The sequence below is a fragment of the Pithys albifrons genome, chromosome 1, assembly GCF_047495875.1.
Source record: "Pithys albifrons albifrons isolate INPA30051 chromosome 1, PitAlb_v1, whole genome shotgun sequence".
NCBI classification, from domain to species: Eukaryota; Metazoa; Chordata; class Aves; order Passeriformes; family Thamnophilidae; genus Pithys; species Pithys albifrons.
In genome coordinates this window covers 71,744,323-71,759,332 of record NC_092458.1, presented here as the reverse complement: position 1 = coordinate 71,759,332, position 15,010 = coordinate 71,744,323, and the positions used below count along the sequence as shown (strand labels likewise).

General features: G+C 38.0%; 1 protein-coding gene across 1 annotated transcript in view; it reads right to left on the bottom strand.

Annotated features, from left to right (window-relative positions):
• The window catches only part of GUCY1A2 (guanylate cyclase 1 soluble subunit alpha 2), a 161,792-nt gene that overhangs the window by 63,052 nt on the left and 83,730 nt on the right, over positions 1-15,010 (bottom strand). Inside the window, exon 6 of the mRNA XM_071554959.1 lies at positions 397-540. Within this exon, the coding sequence (XP_071411060.1) occupies positions 397-540 (144 nt within the window). The remainder of the gene's footprint in view (positions 1-396; positions 541-15,010) is intronic.

The window sequence follows — 15,010 nt, the reverse complement described above, 5'->3', positions numbered from 1 at the left end:
CTGCTGAAGTTCAGATCAGGTGATTACTCATGAAGCAATTTTCTTCATTGTCATCGCTTGGAGGATGGGATGGTCCTGAATCATATGAATTTTCTTTTTCTCATACTATACCAAACTGGAAGAAGGGCTCCAGGAGTGCCCTTCAGCCACAAATAGGCATTCAATGCATACAACAAGGCAACAGCTAGTCTGTGTGGTCTATTGTCCTTACTAAAGAAAGTTTACATGACTGTGGATGAGCACCAGTGAAATATATGTACACAAAAAAAGACAGTGACATATTGATGCAATTGTAAATTCCCCTAGCAATAAACAGATTTCTACTGACAGAACACAATCTGATGAATCAGATCTATATATCACTGACTAGCTGAGAATAAAGAGCAAAGTGATTACCTTAATAGGGCTTCCATCTGGAGTGAGAACCTCTTCTGAAAGCTCCATCATCTTCAGTGCCATCAGGGCAATGGCTTTAGCATGACTAAGGCTTTTCTTATGGAGCCCTGCCGCAACACAGTATGCATCACCTATTGTTTCCACCTGCAGCAATCAGAGAAATCGAAAGTTAAAGTACGATAATGAGAAGGGAACTCTACCATTAGGGTTGCAATCAAATATTATTGCTTTAAACATGTGCAAAAAATACCATAAATAAGCAATTAGACAACAGAGTGTAATTACCTGAGTTTGCAAACAGGTGCAGTCAAAACCTGACATGCAATTGCATAGTGGTTTATCAGCATTACAAGCAAGGAAGACCATCAAGAACTGTGTATACCATCAGCTGAGATATGACAACATTTTCCTATAGCAGTAACACAGAAACCTTCCTGAATAAGAGATTGCTTGCAGCTTTGTTTCACGCTATCTTGGCTGAGCTTGCTGTTGGGTAAGAATTGTGCTACATAATTATAATTAATAATTAGTATTTGCTGTGCTAGAAAATCATATCAGGAAGATAATTAGGAAAAGCAAAACATTACCACAAAAAACACTGAAGAGTATATAACTTCTCATTAGTGGGTAGCTCTTTCTGGAATAGGGATAATTTACAAATAGATGCTATTGCTACAGACTTTTGACTGCATCTTTCTCTGTTATTTTCTATTAAGAATTGATGCCTCTTTCTACTGTACAGGCTATCTGACTCTTAATTCCCTACCTGAAGGGCATGAAGTTCAGAACACTGATCCCTCTGGTCTCTTCAGACAGGCCTTACCTGTCTCTTACCCTTGATTTCCGTTAAAGAAAGCTGTCCCTTAGGAGGAAGTGGGAGCAGAATGAATTGCAGAAGCCATCTGGCTCTGGATAAAAGCAGCTGAAGAAACACTTGAGACCCTCAAGCTTTATTGACAGCATTGTGATGTGCAGTCTGCTTGCCCACACATCTGAAACATTCTCAAACACAGCCAGTTAACACATGCCCAACCAGACCTCAAGGATTAGTTTGGGTTTTGGTACATAACTCATCTTGACTTTCACCCTGCATGTAATAGTACAGGAATGTCAGAAAATCCTTCAGCAAAGAATAGGGAGAGAAGAGAGCAAGCACTGATAAAGGTCTTATTCAAAGAATAAATACAGCTGATTCTTCTTTCTGCAGAGAATCTACTAATAGTAAACCTGGACCTTCTCAGGTTAATTTCGAGTCCCGATAAATTAGGATTAGTATCTCAATAGAAATAGTATCTGAAACAGTTAGTATTATATGTGAATGCACCTGGAGCATGAATCTAGAACAGCAGTATGAGCAAATATTTCCCACCATCAAACTTAACAGATGCTGCTGTAGACCCATTGCCAAGTTTGCCACCATAGCCTTTCTAGCTGACTGTGCAGTAGGATATATACAAGAATCTGTGGGTTTCTCATGAAGTGAGACAGCTGTTAGAGCTTTTTCATCACTTTTGGAAGCTCCTAATATTACTTGTAGAAAAAACAACGTAGGAGCAATCAATCTGCCTGCCTGTTTTACCCAAGCTATATTTCAGGATGTCTGTCCACAGGAAGCAGAGACTGCCACTGCCTTGCAGTTTAGGAGGTTTTCTTTCCAAAGACAAATGGATGGGCAAGTATACTGCAACAGCTCACGAAAAATGTAGAAACTGGGGAGGAAAATACTCAAGAACAGTGAGAAATATCAGAAGTTAAAATGACATTCTGGATGGTCACGAAACAGACGGCAAAAAATTCTCTAATCAGAAGGAAAAATTAACAGAAACCCAATGTCATTCTTAAAAATCGTGGCTGAACATAATCAATAGAAATAGATAGAAAGCAGTTACTATACAAAAAGATGATACTATGACATCAAATACAAAAATGAAATACAAATTTTGTTCTTTGCTGAATTACTTAATTTCAGAATTACTTTTCCACTAAAGTTGCATTACACCACTGCAAACAAGTAGAGATCTGGGACCACATACTGTTCCCACAATGTCCAGGCAAAACTGCTTGTTTTTTTGGCTTCTTCCCATTTGGAAGTTTTCATAGCTGTGTAAACTAATTTTAACATCTAAACCGCACACACTGAATGTACTGTACTACCAATAAAATGGGACTAAAGCTGCCTGGTTTTAAGTTTAACATAAAAATAAAAATTGTAATAATGCCATTGCTCTTTAAAGTGCTTGTCACTATGAAGTTCATCTAACAGCAATACTGGAGAGCCAGGAGAAGGATTAGGACTGTTTAAACTGACCTGGAAGTTGAAGCTGGATTATATGAGTACTGACAGGGTTGTCTAATGATTTGCCATTCTGTGACCCTGTTTTCAGTCACTAAGATTTTCCCCAACTAAGCATTTAAACTGAAATTTCCATTATTAATATCTCCATCAAACTTTAACCTCAGTTCCATCATTTTTCAAAATCAGATTTGACAAATTTACCAGTTATCTGTGTTTTTTATTTTTAAAATTTTTCAGGAGTTCTTGTAGTTCAGGTTGTTCATGGCACTTTGATTTGGGCCACTTGTATGGAGTCATGGAACCATGGAGTGGTTTGGGCTGGGACATTTAAAGATTATCTAGTTCCAGGAACATCTTCCACTAGACCAGGGTGCACAAAGCCCTATTCAACCTGGCCTTGAGCACTTCCAGGAATGGGGCATCCACAGCTTCTCTGGGCAACCTGTGCCAGTGCCTCACCAATCATAGTGAAGAATTTGTTCCTTTTATGTAGTCCAGGTCTAATCACTTTTGGTTCACACCCATCACCCCTTGTCCTGTAACTATATGCTTTGGTACAATGTTTCTCTCCATCATTCTTATAAGCCCCTGTGGGAGAAGACCTAGGTTTTGTGAAATGGCAAGAGTACTACAAACACTGGGTCTTATGAGGATGCAGACTCTACAAATGCCAATGTCCCTAATATTGATATCTTAACATCAGTGGTGTAGTAAAAAGTGTGTCACAAACATGTCTTCTCTGTTGTATTTTCCCTTAGTCACTCCCTATCCAAGTTTCTTCTTCCCATAATCCCTTAGGGTTTCTTCTCCGCCATTTCTCCCCATAGCTTAAAATTCTGTATCCTCATTGGTTCTTATCCCCATTCTCTGATTGGTTGTTATCCTTGTTCTATCATTGGTTCTTGTAACATTTCACCCCTTTACCCTATTGGTCCATTTTCTATCCTTTATTTGCATGTTCCCTGACCAATAGAAAGTCTCGTACCGCCCACCTTTCCAGAACCTTCCCTGCCTGAGATTATATAAATGAGGTGTTCAAATGAACTCTGCTTCTTCTGCCACCAAACCTCCTGGCCTACAGTCATCCTTCCTTTGCAGTTGCGGCGCATCAGGGGTTCAGGCAGACTTGGCACAAAGGGAGCCTTCCCCAGCTCTGAGGAGAAATCTGCAGAACGATTTCATCCACCAAGAAGCCCCCTTTATATATCCAAGGTCACAAAAAGGTCTTTCTGGAGCCTTTTTTTTCTCCAGGCTGAACAACTCCAAATCTCTCAGCCTGTCTTCATAGAGAGGTGCTTCAGCCCTCTCGTCATTTCCATGGCCCTCCTCTGGACTCACTCCAACAAGTCCATATCCCTCTTATGTTGAGGACCCCATAGCTGGATGCAGCACTCCAGATGGGGTCTCACAAAAGCAGAGCAGAAGTAAGAGAATCACCTCCCTTCACCTGCTGGCCACAGTTGTTTTAATGCATCCCAGAACACAATTGGCTTCCTGGGCTGCAAGTGCACATTGCTGACTTATGTTTAATTTTTCATCTACCAGTATTCCCAAGTCCTCCTCTAGAGGGATGATCTCAATCCATTCATCCCACAGTCTGTATTAAAATTCTACCCTGAACCAGATGCAGAACATTTGCACTTGCGCTTGCTGAACTTCACAGGAGTATATGAGGACATTAAAATAGAGACCGCAAAAAGAACTTTTCAGAATTTCAGGCTGGGCCTGTCAGTGAGTCAGACCAGACACACATGGAGAAGAGAGAGTCTCTCATTTCAGCTGAGGGGTAGCAATTGGACTAAAATTACAAAGCCCTGCTTATAGCTCGCTCAAAAGCATCCACTGGGTAGATCCTCAAACTGTGTATATCAGAGAGCAACCTACTCCATAAATATTCAAGTAAATGTCACTAGGATTAAAAAGAAGGAAGATACTACTTAAAAATTCCTGCTCTCAGATCTATTTGATGCTCCTCAAGATAATGATACACAGTAATGAAACTCCAGAGGAAATCTCTACCATGTGATAAACTAACTTCTGAGGTTTTGACTTTGTAATGTAACTATTATATTGCATTAGTAGTAGTATATTTGATTTTTATATCCTTCCTAGGTACATATGCAGCAACAGGTATTTTGCTTTCACTGTAAGATTGAAATACATGATCCTATTTAAAAGAAAAAATAAATATATTCTCTTCTGAATATTACAGCCAATTTTGCATATGATTGACAGTTTATCATTATTACAATTTAATACACTTTTTTTCTAGTTAAATGATAGTTTCCTACTGCTCTTAATTGTTCTAGGTACTCACTAATAGCTTGGCCTACTATTACCTACTTTTCACCCCTTTACATTGGTTTAGCTTCACTAGAGCTTTCATTAACTGAGAAGTAATATACAGCACCATAAAAGGGAAGTGAGGTTGAACTTGGATTTCAAAATTAGACCAAGCTATAAAAAATGCATAATAGAATTTTTATTCTTAATTAACAAACAAAGCATGCAGGAAATAACATGGCTACTTGCACTGCTATACAAAGGCCTCCTCTAAAGTCTTTTGTAACTCTGCACCAAGTCACTGGAAATGTTCAAATCTTTTTCAGATAGGCTGTCAGTAAATCAAATAATAAAATTAATAATTAATTGAAGTAGTTGTGTGTACTCTACAATTCAGGAAAACTCTCCTGACGGGTATCCTCAGACTGCTGAGGAGTGGTAATGCTTAACACTCGTAGAAGGAAGGACACAAAAATGTCTTCTGCATTTGGGAAGATATTTTCCATATACTCAGCTTCTGTTAGTCCTTGGTAGATACTGTGTGTTGTATAGGACTATATGATGTTCAGAAGTGGTCTTCTATATTAATCATCTTACAGTCACTAATTCTAAATTCATAACATTCATAGGTATTTATTATCTTGCTCGTAATTATTATAATATTTAGCACCCATTCAACCTAAAACAATCTATGCCACTGCTCCTTATGGACTGTTCAGTGCTTGTTTGCAAAATTAATAAAATTTGAAATAAAAAGTTGGACTGCCTTCCAATTGAGAATAAGTCTATACACTCCTTGATACCTTCATGTTATACAAAGATGATCAGGTGAATATGAGGCTACTTTGGAAAGTAAATATGTAAGTATGTTATAACTATCATTTGCTCAAGGATGCTCTTCCTTGAGAAAAGTAAGCTTCTTAGTGATTCATGTTTGAGGAAAAATATATTATGTTGATCTATTTTTTAATTGCATTGACATACATAGGTGTTCTATATAAATGTATCATAGACATAAACTTTAGATAGAGTAACCAGACATAAATATTCTTCAGCCATGTCTTGATTTCTTACCCTCCTTTTTATGGAGCAACAGATGTTTCTTCCAATTCAGCTGAGGTTCCATATGCATGAAATTCTGCTTGTAGTCTTGCCTGTTTCTGTTATTTTTGTCACTAGAAATAAATATTTCTGCGTAAGTAACTATGTGTTCATAATCATTGTAATTTTAAGGTGGCAAGAACACTTGGAATATTTAACAATTTCTCTACATTCCACACCCTGTTTACAGACACATCATATGAAGTGTATATGCTATATTTAGCTGAAGAGAAGATCATTACTAAACCGTTTCTTATCACTTATGAGTAATCTGCCAGTAGCCTGAAACTACCCTACTGCTGGGAGATACTCTATAAGACTTTGTTTTATAATATTGAAATAATAACAAACAGCAGTTGCAATTATATCAGTTTTCTCTTAAAGAGCTTGAGAGTGATAAAAACAGAAATAAGCAGCAGGGAAAGGGGTAATGGTTTATCTAATTGTAGTTTAATGTTCTTTGCCATCCTCACTTAACTTTTAACTCTGAGAAAAATAACTTTTCTGGTTGGGGTGTGTTGTTGTTTAGTTGGGTTTTTTTTTCACCTGCACTAAACAGCATTATTCTCCATCTTAACATGCCTCACCTTTTGTCTGTTGCCTATAGATGTTCCCCCTCTCCTACCTAATACAGACACATTAGTCTGGGTGCAGGCAATGTGTACTGAGTAGTTAACATTTCTTAAAATACAGTATGTTAAAAAAATATTTTAAATATATCTGCCATTTACAACAAAATCTGTGCTTCTTTCCCTGATAGTAACATTATTTGCACCCTCATCAGCCTACGGTTGATACCGAACTGGTATCAATTTGCTCTAGGGCAAGGCTGCCATCCTGAGGGACACGGACAGGCAGGATGAATTGGAAGCTCATGAAATTCACTAAGGACATGTGCAAAGTCCTGTCCGTGGGAAAGAATGTCTCTGGAACTGATACAGCCAACTTCCTGAGGAGCAGCAGTTTGGGAAAAATCATGGGGGTCCTGGTGGGCACTAAATGTCACATGGACCAGCAATGAGTCCTGGGAACAAAGATAGTCCATGATAGCCTGGGCTGTAAGAACAGAGACTGGAGGCAGTGCTTATCACCCCCTACTCAGCACTCATTAGACTTAGATATCACATCCAGTTTTGGGCCTCTCAGTACAAGACAGTGATTGATAAACTGGACCTAGCTCTGTAGGGGCCAGCAAGATGGTGGGGGCTAGAACACCTGAGAGAAGAGGCTGGGAGAGCTCTTTGTCCAGCCTGGAGGAGAGATGGTTTCAGAGGAGATTGAGGTGGGCTCTTCACAGTGGTAGAGGATGAGTGAGCAAGAGACAAAAATGATATCAGCAACAAGGTCTTATTCAGATAAAAAAGAATTCTGCAAGTTTTTTAAAGCACTCAAACAGATCTGCAGACAGTAAAGATTTTCATATTCTTCAGCAAACACAGTGATAAAGAATATAATCCTTGTATTTTAGAGTGTAAAATCTCATAATAAAAATGCTAGAAAAAAATCTGCTGTATGTACCTGAGATTTCCTAAGTAGCTCACTGGACTTCTTGTACTTCTTTAAGTATACACATTTAATACTATCAAACATGGACCATTAAAATGCACTAGTTGTGACAGTTTCTACTGTAATCCAAGCTTTAACTATATGGTATGCCCTGTTCTCCAATATAGCTATTAGCTAGGTTTCTGATTGTTTCAATTGAAGTGAGGTTTTCTTACAACAATCATCATCTTCGTAAAAGTTATGGAAAGCCAAGCTTTGAATTATCAGTAAACTATTCTAAGGCACCCCATTGAGAGACAACCCAATATGCTCGCTCAGCGGTGATATGAGTTATTCCAGTGGCAATATAATAAAGAGAAATGAAAGTAGGAAAGAAATAACTTGGGTTGATGCTGATTAGAAATTAAAATGCAGTGAAAATTTCCTTCCCTCAGTCAAAATACAAAATATGCACTAAACATAACATGATATCAAACTATGTAACATGATTAAGTAACTAAAAAGAAAGAACATAAGAAGTAGATTACATAAACATGGAATAAACAATATGTCAACCATATAGACTGCAAGTTGCTAAGACGTAGACTACATGAGTGAGAGTCAGTTTACCTCACCAGAGGTGTATCTAATATAGTAATCTGAATATGAGTTATTCATTCTCAAGCCTCTTCATAATCAATGAACTGAAGGGTAAGTCTTGCAGTTATCTGACCTGTGCTAAGCACCTCCTTCAAGAAAAAATGGATCTCATACTTAAAAAGACTCACACTCATAAGATCAAGCCTTTCTTAACTGAGATGATAGTCTAAATGACTAGTTCTAGGCTATAAGTAGTATAGCAACACCTGTGTCTCAGAACTACAGAAAAGAAAGAATTAACAAGACAATGTGAAATGGCAGAAGGGCAGATTGAACATGGAAGGTCAGAGAGGCAAGTCAATTTTAGGAGAACATGGCAAGTTCTGGGGAATCAAATAATCCTTTAGGAAAGCTGATCTCGAGATGGTGAAATGAACCAGTGGAAAAACTTTCTACACTGCATAGGTCAGCTTCCTTTCCATTCTTCAAGAGTAAGCCATGCTCAGCACAGCATTTATTGGAGTTTAAGTGATTCTTATGATTACATTAACAACAAAATGTTAATTAATATGTGTCCTGGCATATTGATTTTGATTTGAAGACCTGGAAATAGTTTTCTGAGGAGAAAAGTCAGAGTAAGTTCTATATGTGCTCCTCAGCACCAGACTTCCCAGAGCTGCACACCCAGGCTACATTTCCATGGGAGCATGTAAATATATAAAGAGCTGATTTTTAAAGTCTCATTCCAGCATGAAGCCAAGATTTAGGATGCGAATGGGCCTTGAAATGGAAATTATCAGGTACTACAGTAAAATACTTCTGCCTCCAGAAAATTTTCATTATCCTGTTTATCTACATTTTGTTCTATCTGCAAGATTGAACTACATAGTACCTCAAACCTGTGTATTTGTTTCATGAAAGCTCAAAAGTCTTCCCTCTAAAGAAATACAGCAAAATTAAGCCTTAAGATGAAATTCTTGCAAGTATAACTCTAAAGGAAACCTTTGAAGTTATTGGTATGTCTCAAAGGGCTTTTCTTTCATCTATTTTCTGCCCTAAGTTGTACAGCAGGAAAATAAGGAAAAGTCCATGGAACATGGCAAAGGGGTGCTTCAGACTTATAATTTGGGCTTCCTGTCCATGACTTCTAGTTGAGAAGCAAACAGGATACCTTTTTAACTGGTATGCAACAAAGACTGAGTAAACGGAGATTCTCTCCATTTTAGTTTTATTTTAAATTAGCAATCTAAACCCTCATCACAGGGAACAATTCATTTGATATCGATATTCTACCTCAAGATATCATTGACATCTCCCACATTTCCTTCTGCCCAGATCACTCTCCAGATATATCTCTGTAGATCAGTAGGAACCTTACAACATTGTCGTTCAGGATGGAACTCACATTATCCAGTGTCAGTCACACAAAAATGAAGCCTCCGGTTTTATCTACTCATCTCTACTGCTTGTATACTCCTTTTATAGTAACTGAAGAGAAAAATGAACTTCCAGAGCATGATGCTTTCCGTTCCAAATTCTGGAAACCTCTTTTTTTCCAATTTACTACAGCAGAACGCACATGAGTGCACCTTTGCTTCATTGTCTGTTTCCGTGCCCAGACTACCATTTGATATGCAGGTCCCCTCCAATGTTGTCATCAGCACTCTTTTTCTGAGAAATGGCTGAAAATCAGGTTTATCTGGGCCATAATGGCCACAGACTATGAAGCCTTAATTTGTGAAACTCTCAGAAGACTCTAGGTGAGCTTCCTGCCTTTCAAAGCGCACCACAGTGTGCAGGTTCCTGTTCCCACAAGTAAGACAAAGCAGGAAGAAGAATACGTAATTGTATTGACTTCTAGTGCTAGGATACCATTTTTCAGCATAACAGCAAGTTCCTGTTAAACTCAAAAAGTCCTGTATCTTGGCATTCATATTTTGGCATGCAGGCCAGGGGATGTTATTAATCACTAAGCAGAGGGAGCACAGACATGAAGTATTTTGGGCAGGTTATGATAGACTTGAACAAGTAGTTCAGTCTAAAATACAGATTCTAAAGAGTGAAATGACCAATAAACATATCAGAGGAAAACCAGATAAGGTTATTTCCCTGAGAGGTGAAGTGTTTGTACTCTTTCTCAGGAGGTGGTGCAAGTGCAGTCAGAGAAGCCTCCTCTGAGCTTGGCTAAGTATACTTGATCCTGAGGTAGCTCTCAATCTACATTTCTGTCTATGAAGCTAGGAGTAAATACTGTCCTTTTTCAAATTAATTACAACCTGTTTGTTTTCTTGCTGTTGTACGAATACAGATTAAGGCCAAGTTCAGTTCACATTTTTAAATGTTTACATGTTTTTCCACTGCATACATTTGTCAGAAAAGCTTTGAAACAGTTCAGTTGTGCAACACTGTGAAGCTTAATAATATCTCTCAGCTTAAATCACTTAGGTCTGGGGTATTTTGCTGAAATTAATTCTACATGTTAGAAACAATATTATTTATAGATTTCCAGAATCTCTGGGATATTATAAAAAGCCTTCCTATTTTGAAAGGATCTTAAAATTTGCAAGATAGCATTTGAGAACACAGCTGTATTCAAAAGGACCCAAGAATCTTCTTCAGTTTTGTCCTAGTTTAACAGGTGGGACCAGTTAACACTGTGTGTGGGGGGTGATCAAAGCTGTGTATTCTACCCCTTCTATTCATCTCCCAAGGACAATGGATCATTAGCAGCAGCTGCCCAGGGAGTCATTAGCACCTTCACACCCAGCCTGAGGGGGCGTGGCTGCTAATAGGCAATCAACCGTTCAACAATACCCCATGACTCCCAGAGTTAATCACACATTGCGTGAGTCCCCACCCTGGGGGAGGGGCTGGGTGATCCCTGAGTGGTGGGTAAGAAGACCTCAGGAACCTCTTGTCGGATCCAGAGGAGCAGCAGGACCTCGACAGGAGGAGATTGCCACTCTCGACCTGACTACAGCCATCACCTGCACCAACAGGTTTTTCACTTCCTTTTGCTTTGGACTTGGGGGAACCACATGGGTCTCAGCACAAGGGCTAACAAACCCTTTGGGTTTGTGCCCCAGGACACTGGGTTATACTGCTGGGTTTTGTGAGTTGAAAGCAATTTCTCTTTGTGTTGGTGTATTTATTGTAATATTATTATTAAATTTTAGCCCCTGACTTATAATCTCTCTCGTGGTGAGTTCATTTTCCCTCCTGGTTCACCTTTAAACCAGCACAAGTTTCTAATTAGTGTTTTACTCTCTTAGCTTCTGTCTCTCTACTTTTCAAAATTAACTCCAAAGCAATGAAATCTGGTGCTCAAGTTTCAAGGTAACTTTATAAGACTTTTATGGCATTACATTCTGCTTTCGGAAACACTTCAGGAAAACTCCTCCCAATAGAGCAGGAATGGATTCCAAGTGTCCACCTATGAAATTCAGAAATCTGTTGATCTTGTAAAGCTCATTTTTTAAAAGAAGTAACTTCCTATAAAACCAGCTCCTTTCCCAAGAGCCTAATTAGGAAGCAATTGCTCTTACTGGGCCTGAGGGCATCCCATTTTTTAGTGAGCTTAATGATACTGGAAAATTCAGGAGCATTTTGCAGGAAGCGCTGTGTTTGAACTCTTTCTGTGGCACCTACATAGCAGTCTTATCATAGATCTTTTAATATGCAATACATGGAGGAATTCTTTCATCTGCATTTTAATTCATAGCGCTCTTTTCTTTACGGAAGAAAAAAGAAATAGTACTTGCTGTGTAGAATTATTATCTAGTATTTTGAAGGTTGTTTTTTTTTTACAAGTTCAAAAAGAGACATACTAAAAGACTTTAATATATATGACATCAGCATCAGGTTTGCCCACAACAGTCACAGAATACAAAAGTAATACTGCATAAATGATTTCTCTCTTCTGTAGGCAAGTGTGAAATTGCAAAAATCAGACCAAATATCTCTGATGAACCTAAAACATTCTGACTGGTATTCTGCCTTACTGCAATGTCAAAGAACTATTTAACAAAATAAGAAAATATTAAAATAATCGTGTATGACTTAAGACATACATTTCAGTTTAATGTGACTGTCCTTCTCTCAATATAAGAGTGGTCTTAATTTTCTATACCTATTCCCAGTATTTAAACTACTAGTGAATCACAACATCTTCCTCAAGGTTACACAAGCTTTAATTCATCAGTCCTGAAATTTATATGCAATCTAGTTCCTATTAGCTTACCTAAGAATCCTCCGTATTCATTTAAATAATCTAAAAAAATAAGGTACAATTATAAATGCTATATGCATGAATGAAAATGTTGCATCTTGATATATAAAGGTTTAGCCATATATTGTCATGGTTGTACTAGGTATCCTCTACATTTGGCCCAATACCAGACTGTTTGAAAATGAGACGAGACAAGGCTGATGGAAAGTTAAATTAATTTTCTCAGTCCCTCACAAGTACTAAAAATTAGAAGGTGGAAAAGCTTGACACAAGAAAACAAAGGATTTAAGTGTTAATGAAGTTTTTTTTTTACACAGCATAGCATCAGGGAGACGTGTATGCTACAACAGGGCATGCTCTTAGCTGTTGTTCCTGTCCGGCTGCAGTATGCTGAGCACAGAGCAAGGACATCCTTCTTGGTCCTATTCTAGTCAAAGTTCAGCTTATGGCCAGTCAGTCCTAACACACAAACTGAGGATTTGGAAAGCACTCCCAGGACCTGTAAGCTGGATGTTGACTCTAAAGCTCCCAAAGAATTTGAGAGAAATGGAGCACAACACTTACAAACGAACGTGAGTTTTTCTGATGAGAGAAAAGCAAGAGATAAAAACAAAGAAAACCAGAAGGAAATATATACAAGCATGGTATTTCTGAAGAAGAAATTATATACAGAAACAGAAGCTCTAGACTCTTTAGAGGATTCTTGGGTGATATATTGCTGGGGAACATGCATAGATGTTTTAGTGCTCTGTGCAGGAGTCTATGTTTATAAAGCAAAGGATAACTCTTCTGGAGCCTGCATGTCTGCTTGCTTCATTTGCAGATCTCCCTGAAGAAAAGTGTAAATCCTTTACATGACTGGAGAAAAGTACATGTTTAAAGTAATGGAAAGTCTTAAAATACTCTGGCATTCTTAGGTGGTGATACACCAGATCTGCAGGGAAAATCTACAGAACTTTTTGTTTTTCTTTTATTTTCTTCCCCTTTATTTTCTTCCCAAAAAGACTTCTGAGTTCCCCCAAAAGTAGATGACTCAGATTTGCCCCGATTTGTACTGGAGTGAAACACACCAGTGTGCCAGCAAGTCCACATGCAGGCAGAGAGTTCAAGGAGAAAGTCAGTGTCATAGCCTGCTCCAAGCAAGAAAAAGAAGAAGGTTCAGGAGCCTTTGTGGTGGGACCCCAACAGAGCTGTGTGTTGAAGGCAGGTCTACCAGGCTGGTGGCACCATGGAGAGAGTGAACTTCCAGGCAGAGGTAATTTTTTCTATTACCCATTTTCCTCTAATACACATTCAAAACTCACTGACTACACTATCAGGAAAAAGCAACATCTAGGATACCAGTAATCTCCAAAATTGCACCTACCCATTTTTTAAAGACATATGACAATATTTTGTCTATCATATTGCTTATGTAAAACTATCACTATCATTTTACATATCTTAATTGCATGTTCTGCATTGTGCAGATGCCTAAGTTGAAGTTTAGAATTTCAAAGCTTTTCAAAATGGCCATGTAGTTGCACTGAACTTAAAAAGTTAAAATTGCAGAAGTGATGGAAAGATAAAAATAGAGGCCATAGATTTTACAGAAAACTTGGGGACTAGGGTTTTTAACTTATGAAGCATAAAGCTTGGAAAACTTCTGAATAGTTTGAAGATCAAGTACCTGATCATTGCAGTATTTTTGTGTCATTATAGCATTGACAGGAAGCTTGAGAACACATATATGAATATGTGCATATATCAGTTCTCAAGAAAGGATAGTCACAGCACTGAGAATGCACTGTACTGCATTTTCTGTCAAATGAACACTGATTTCTGCAATTTAAACTCCCAGTACACAAATGTAAAGTGGTATTTTTAGGAAACGTGAGTTTAAAATTAGGTTCCTAAAAGCATTATATCACACCCTAAATATAAATAATATTTTTCAAAACTGGTGAGTATCAGTTTTGAATGATTGCAGTGAAGTCCAGACTTCCTTTTTAGCCTCGTGTCTGTAGAATGAGCAAAAATTGAGGCTGTAGCCAGAGTTAGGCATATAAAATCAGAAAATGAAGATCTAACATACCAACTGAATCATATTTCCAGGAAAAAGAGCTCAAGGAAGCTGGTAAAAAACCTTGGAGATGTGTGTGGTACTACTTAGAGAGAATTTAGCCAAATAATGAAACCAAAAAGAAAGCAGAAATCCACATAATAAAGTTGTGGATTCTAACTATAAAATCAACCGATGTAATTATATTGTCTTATTCAATAAATACGCAATAAACTTTCAATTAAAGTTTTGACAGAAAGATGCAGAGCAAAGAAATTCTGACAGGTGAGAATAGTTCACTGTCAGAAACACTTAGGACTCTGCTTAGACATGAAAAGTGGAACTTCGCACTTCACGGAAAGTGAAGTTTATTTTCTGTGAAAATCTGCAAATGTCTTCAAGGACAAATGCTGTACACTGTTCAGAGAAAGGACAAACTAACATCTACAAGAATCTACATCTAACATCTGCAAAGAAATGAACATCTGAAACTATCAGGCTGGTTCTGCTCTACTTGGCTTGACATTACCCAGTCAGCATATATAGCCCCATAGCCAGCGTATACACAGCCAAAAGCCAT